General features: G+C 28.4%; 1 protein-coding gene across 11 annotated transcripts in view; it reads left to right on the top strand.

The window, feature by feature from the left end:
• Nucleotides 1–7,154, top strand: part of LOC100163782 (fibroblast growth factor receptor 1) — a 26,816-nt gene that overhangs the window by 4,299 nt on the left and 15,363 nt on the right. For 5 of the 11 annotated variants that reach the window (XM_008191850.3, XM_008191849.3, XM_008191848.2 and 2 more), the window contains exon 2: nt 2,661–2,773. The exons of the other annotated variants lie outside the window; for them this stretch is intronic. In XM_008191850.3, the coding sequence (XP_008190072.1) occupies nt 2,662–2,773 (112 nt within the window). In that variant the 5' untranslated portion in view covers nt 2,661. The remainder of the gene's footprint in view (nt 1–2,660; nt 2,774–7,154) is intronic. 11 annotated transcript variants of the gene reach the window in all.

The following is a 7,154-nucleotide window of genomic DNA, read 5'->3' as shown; positions in this document are numbered from 1 at the left end:
CAAGGTTCCTTATAGGATAATCTACCTTTATCAAAAAAATAATGTCTATAAGAAACTCAAATTAAATTTTTATGAGCGTTTGAAATTCGTATTTTTACAACATTTGATATTCACTCGATTTCTTACGTAACCTTTTTCTTATTTTGTTGTAATTAAAAAACGAATGACTGTAGAAACTCGAAAATTTCACTGAATGTTTATATTAGCATTTTATATAAACGATAACATTTTGAAAATAATTTGACTCTTTTTAAGCTGTTTACGGACATTGTAAGTTTTCAATTTTTTTAGTTATTTTTTCTATAAATATCAATAAAGTTTTATGTATTGGGCCAAAAAGTGTAAAAAATTAATACAAGGCTCCTGATACATTGTTACAATAGCAGTTAAAAAATATTAAAAATACATAGGCACAATTTTTTTTTATAAGCATTTGAAGTTAAAATGTTGACAAAATTCATCAAATTTAAAATTGAATAATTATTTTGTAGTTAAAAATGTATAAAATGTTCAACTTTTATATCTAAGGATTGAAAATTATAAAAATTTTCAGGAAAACAATATAGTTGTCAAAGTATTTGAAAAAATTGCGTAAATAATAAGGAAATATTTTAGTTATATTTTTTGGCCAAGAAGTTCACATTTGAAAAATATTTTGTAAAAAACATTAACAAAACATTTTAATCATATTTTTTCAAAAAACATTTTCATGGAAACATTAAAAAAATATTAAGTCAATATTTTTGTGCAACCATATAGTCCAATATTTTGTTATCATGAGTATAAAATATTTACACAATATTATTAGTCAAATATTCATTATTCAAGCATTCAAAAATATTCACAAAATGTTATCATTTCCCAAATGCTGTGTAGGTTAAGTATACGGTTTTTTTTATAGATAGAAAAACTTATGCTAAATCTTTTATTAAAATTTAAATCTTAGCTATGAAAAGAAAATCTTATAAATTTCTAACTGAAAAATAATTAAAAATATTTGAAAATTTCTCATAGTTATAAATAACTCAAAAAAGAGTCAAAATTGTAATAACATTTTATCATATAAGAAAAATTTTAATTTTAACATTTGGTAAAAATGTTTTAGTATCTAGGATTATTCGTTTTTAAATTACAACAAACGTCGGTCGGCGTTATATCCACTACCAAGCATTGTTTAATTAGAGATTTCAACCGATGTTAATTTTGTTTTCTGCTGTCCGTCAAAATATTTCCCATTTTTATTGGCTTATGATTTAGATTTTCAGTGTGTCAGGATATTCATAGGTTCAATTGGGTTGGAACTAGGGGAAGCTTTCCCCCTCTAATAGTATAATAAAATATTACAGATTAAGAGCCATTTATTCATTAAACAAATTGAAACCATTTATTATTATTTAATAGTGTGGGAGCGAAATCCCTGGTGGCTTGTTATGTCAACACAATGTAGCCCCCCAACCAAAAAAGAAAAAAATTGGTCATGTTGTGCCTATGGGCATATATACAGAGTGTATATTATGTCTTGTATGCGGGTTTTTTAACGATTGTGGATCAATGACATAGAATTTCGTTAAAACGAAAAAACGTGTTTCTTTATTTTTAACAGGCAGTTTTTTATAACAATTCCACATTTTTAAACACGCTGCAGGTGTACCAATAGCAAAATCAACTTTATTTTTCCAAATGGTGACAACTATATTTTTTAATGAATTCCGGTTAAGCTTTTTTTTCTAAAAATTTTGATAGTCTGCTAATTATCAATTTTTATTCCCTAGTTTATTAACTTTATGGTCCTCTAAAGTTTAGTAAAATATGCATTAATACTTTTAATTGAAATAATTGGTATAGGTTTAATTTACAAGAGTTAAATATTTTTTTCTTATAACTACCTTTTTATACACTTAAATAGTTTAATTGGTAATCTAATGACACTCTCAAAAAAAAAAATATAGTATATAATAAATATACAATATATATTATATAATATAATATAGGCAAACATAGTTCATAATTTTCATTTTAACATAGGTACAATCAATTCAATTTTTTGTAAAATCTCATTATCTACAATAATACATAAATTGTTTTCATTTCAGGTATGCAGATTCTCTTTATTAGAAACTTTTTAAAATGTATATATAGGTACATGTTAGCCCGCGTATCATTTTCCACTGGCCTGTGCTACATTTCAAATTAGTTTATAAAAATATAAAATGTTAGGATTTTTCTAAATTTTATTTTATTATATTTATATAATTTAACTATTAAAATCGATGTTTATCGTAAAACGTAGTTATAAATTCTTATCTAGTATTGAACTATTAAATGTAAGTAATATTATGTTATTTATAAGGGCATAGTTAACATATAGCTTTTATTTTTTTCTCTGGCCCGCTAGATATTCGAACTTTCAAAATTTGCTCTCTAGCAACCCATCCCTGATATACACCATTACTTTTTTACGGGTTCTTGTTTATGCTTATAATATTATACTTGGAAAGAGATAGCTAAATAAAATATAAGCAATTACTGAAGATAATCATGTAGTTAGTATGATAAACCTATGTATTGCACAAATTTAGTGTTGAATAATGAATTTCACAGAAAAAAAATTATTATATCTAAATGTTGAAAACCGTTCTAGCTATTGTACTATTTTACAGGATGATAAATAATTGTGTGGTGGACGGAATGGCCGAACGGACTACAGTGTCAGTTCCGACGCGTAGCGTCACCGGTTCGAATTTCGACACGGGATGCTTTTCTCTCTGGGCAGGTAACTATAGAGAGAGGGGCCACCATCCCCCGATTGGGCATGGCAAAAACCTACGGGTGGCCAATTTGAAATTCTGCTAAAACCAAACACACGTGTTTACCAACCTACAGTACCCTTCCCTACGAACAAACAAATAATAGCTAATGGCCATAGATGCCAAGCCTAATGATCAATAAAAATAAAAAAAAATTCTAATACAAGAAGATATGTGATTTTTATGGTTTCTTTATTAAATTAAAATGTTAATTATAAATACCTAGTGTACTGCATTTAGCAATGCACCGGCAATATTCACTTTTCCATCGAACAAGATTCTAAAATTGAAAATCAAAGCATTATTTCGGCTACTTATCGTGTACACAGAAACAAATAATTAAAAATAAAAAACCCGTTGTAAAATCAATACATTCTACGCTCCGCTCAGAATCTAAAATGATTTTGTATTTAAAAATTAATAATATGTTCAACTTTTATAGCTAAAATAAGATTCCACGTAGGTAAGTAGGTTATTCTGTAACCAAAAAGTCTAAAACACACTGTTTTTTTTATCGTTTTTTTATGTTCAAATTTGGACGAAATTAGATGTTTAAATGATGAAGAACTATTTTAGTTTTGTGCTGTATTTTAAAAATATTATTTGTAGGTACTTCAGTACTTGAAACTTCCTACGTCTATATATTATTATATACAAATATTATTAAATATATTTAATGTGATAATAAACAAATAATAATACCTAATTCAACTTCACCGGCTACCATATTAATGATAACAATAATTTGTTAAATATGTAATGACAATAATTGTGTTAATCTGTAATGCAAGCATGTTTTTCCATCGATTTCTATTCTCCTTTTTCTCAATTTTTAACTTAGGTAGGTATTCTATATTATTTTCTTTATTTCTATTTCATATTGTTTTCAAGGTGCCGGGGGTCCTTGTCAAAGGTTGGTGTGGGGGGCTGGACCAATTACAAATTATTGTATTATTACTAATTTAATTAATATATATATATAAACATAATAATAACTCAACAATCCAACAATTAAGGATAAATAGATAGGTAGGTAGGTAGGTACTAAATACTTGGTACCTAGTATTAGAAAATCAAATCAGACATAAAACGTTACATCATGTTATATTTTACCAACATATTTAACTTACTTGCAGACAAAACGTTGTCCCTTTTGGTATTTCCACAGATATATCTGTGGGTATTTCTAACCACCCAACTTGTTTTTGTTTTTTTCTGAAACTCGTCTGCCCATTTATGGCATGAATCAAAATCTTTTATATAAGATCAAATCTCATATGACTCATTTTTGCAGTTTACAATTTCGTTAATAAAATGTTTGTAATTTATCATTTTAATTAATAAGCTAAATCTAATAACTAATACATATTACAATTTAAAAATCAAATCAAAAAAAGCAAGGAAAAAACTATTTTTGCAAATTTTTTATATTTTGTTGATAACAGATATATAACTATGTGATAACAGTAAGCTATTGGCGCGGGAAAACAAGTCGATTTGAACCGACCAACGAAAATTATGTACGTTGCTGGGTCTCTACTCTCTAGCATAATTTGGTGTTCTGGACGATTCGCATTCTTCCTTACAAATATTGAGACTTTTCCGAGAGGAGACGTGTGACAACACTTTTATAGTTTAATTATTTAATACTGTGTTCACTATACGCTCTTTGCAATGACCTCAGCATGCTATTTTATATTAATGTCCTTATTAATAATATGGCCATACTATTAGAAACGTGCGCTATATGTTATATATATTTAATAGGGCACGTAACACAATTGTGGCATTTGGGGAGGACCTAGCTTTTTGGTTTTTCGAATTTAACAATTGTATTAAATATCTTATTGATTTGGAATAAATACTACTTAGAACAGTGGCGCCGAAGTTCATGCTGACGTCGGGCCGTGGCCCGACCACTTTTTTGAAAAATGTGGCCAGCTGGCCATATTTTATTTACTTCATAACTTTATTATGAGCATGAGTATATTTAAACCGTGATTATGAATAAATGTATATCAGGGTACCTCTATATTAAATAATTAAGATATTGAGGCCGGGAAGTTTTAAAATTGCCTGACCACATTTTAAAAACTTCGGCGCCACTGACTTAGAAGTTGTTAATAAACTAAACACAAAAATAGTCGTAAAAGACGCACGATTATTTATAAATTAATTAACGAGTAACGATGACTGGTCGAAAATCGCTGTGCCTGCCCCTGCCGGTGCATATAGGGGCTTTTTGTTAAAAATAAAATCAGACGAGCCCCTCCCCACACTATTTTTTAACTATTTTAAATATATTAGGGGTGAAGCCCCCCCCCAACTTTAAGGTCTAGTTACGCCTATGGTATAATACAGGTTACTCAACGAAACTTATTTTTTTGTTGCACGAAATGTTGATGATTTTTTCATAACAATAATTACAGTTAGAGCTTTTGCATTATAGTGATTTCTCTTGGTACTACAAAACATATCAATATAATATATTATAATATACCTACAATATTGGGTTGTTGATTGATGTTAACCACGCTTGGGGCCTTAGTAGCTTTTCTCCTATCGTTGATCAGCTGTTGAGGTCAACCAAAATGATGAATGATTGAAATATATTATAGTTATTGTATAATATAGTGCAAATACTAAATAGTAGGTATACAGAACATAGGGTTGTTTACAGGAGTGGCCGGGTGGATACTGCCCCCCCCCCCGGCTGACTGTGCATCCAACAAAATCATGCCAGGATAAAAAAAAAAAAGAGTCGTGTGGTGTGTACCCTGCAGTAAATATAGATTTTGATTAATTGTAATTTTTTTTAGTTACGCATTTATTAATTAGTGATTATATTATCATATGATATTATGTTCATCATCAATTCTGTATCTCTTTATATAACTACCTACATAACATGCGTACTGCTGTGCCCAACTTGTAATACTGTGAACAATGTAATACTGTAGCAGCTGGTAAGTTGAATTAATATTATAAAATTACAACAAAATAACTAAAATCGTTATAATTGTATATTTAATATATAATTTAATCAAAGTATAACATAAATTAACTATAATAAAAAAAAAGTAGGTCAACGCATTTCGGTGGTGGATGTTTGACGTTTGTCCATCGTCCCTTCGGGCCTCGGACAGGATAGTATAATTTTACTGTATTTTATTTGAATGCAATGATTGCATTCGATAGAAAAAGATTCGGAGCGGACGAGGGAATCTTTTTTATTTAATTTTATTCGTTACTAAGCTGATAAACAAAGCGTTTTAAAATAGCCCAAAAAAGGCTAAAATTTTCTGAACTTTAAACCGTAAGGAACAAAATCCAAAATACACAAAAAGATCTCTTGTCATTTTTCATTTGAATCATATTTCTGGTAGAAACGTCGTCCGTAATTATTTAATATTATAAAATCGTGAAATCGTACGTTTTTCTCTTTAACCGCTTTATTTCGAGTAGCGTTTGGTAAATTGAAAAATGATCTCTTAAAGTACCAGCTCAAGAACATTACCAATCAGAAAAAATGCTATACTTGATACTTTTGAGGAAGTTTAGAGGGAGAAAAAGTGTTTACAGAATAAAAAAGGAAAAGAAATAAACATCATTGTTAAACCAATACATTCCTCGCTCCGCTCAGAATCTAAAATGTGTATTCATATTTTAGATTCTGAGTGGAACGATGAATGTATTGATTTTACAATGATGTGTGTTTTTTTTTTAATTTTTTTAGATTCTGAGTGGAACGATGAATGTATTGATTTTACAATGATGTGTGTTTTTTTTTTATTTTTTTTTTTTATTTTTTGTGTCTGTCATCACCTTTTAGGACAGTAAAACTGCTTCGATTTTCTTCAACAGTAACTTTTATGATTGGAAAGTGAATCTAGTTGGTACTTTGGGGGGTCAAAAGTAAAAATTTCCCAGTAGTTTTCAAAAGCGACGTGAAAATTAAGGAAAAACGGGAATTTTTACGCAAAATCGATTTTGGTTTTTGGTGTAACTCTAAAACAAATGACCGTAGATATATGAAATTTTCACAGGTTGTTTATATTTGCATTTTCTATACACGGTAAAATTTTGAAAATATTTTGATTTATTTTGAGCTCTTTACGGACATTTTCATTTTCCATTTTTTTTTAGTTTTTTTTCTAAAAATATCAATAAAATTTTATTTGTTGGATAAAAAAGCTTGAAAATTTAATAGAAGGCTCCTAGTATATTGTTTCAAAGGCAGATGAAAAATATTAAAAATCGTTAGTCACAGTTTGTTTTTATAAGCATTTAAAGTTCAAAAAATGACAAAATATGGAAAAATCACGAAAATTTGCAAATTATTTCGAG

Source organism: Acyrthosiphon pisum, chromosome A1 (assembly GCF_005508785.2).
Source record: "Acyrthosiphon pisum isolate AL4f chromosome A1, pea_aphid_22Mar2018_4r6ur, whole genome shotgun sequence".
NCBI lineage: Eukaryota > Metazoa > Arthropoda > Insecta > Hemiptera > Aphididae > Acyrthosiphon > Acyrthosiphon pisum.
The sequence above is the reverse complement of the archived record's forward strand: the minus strand, read 5'-3'. Positions and strand labels throughout refer to the sequence as shown.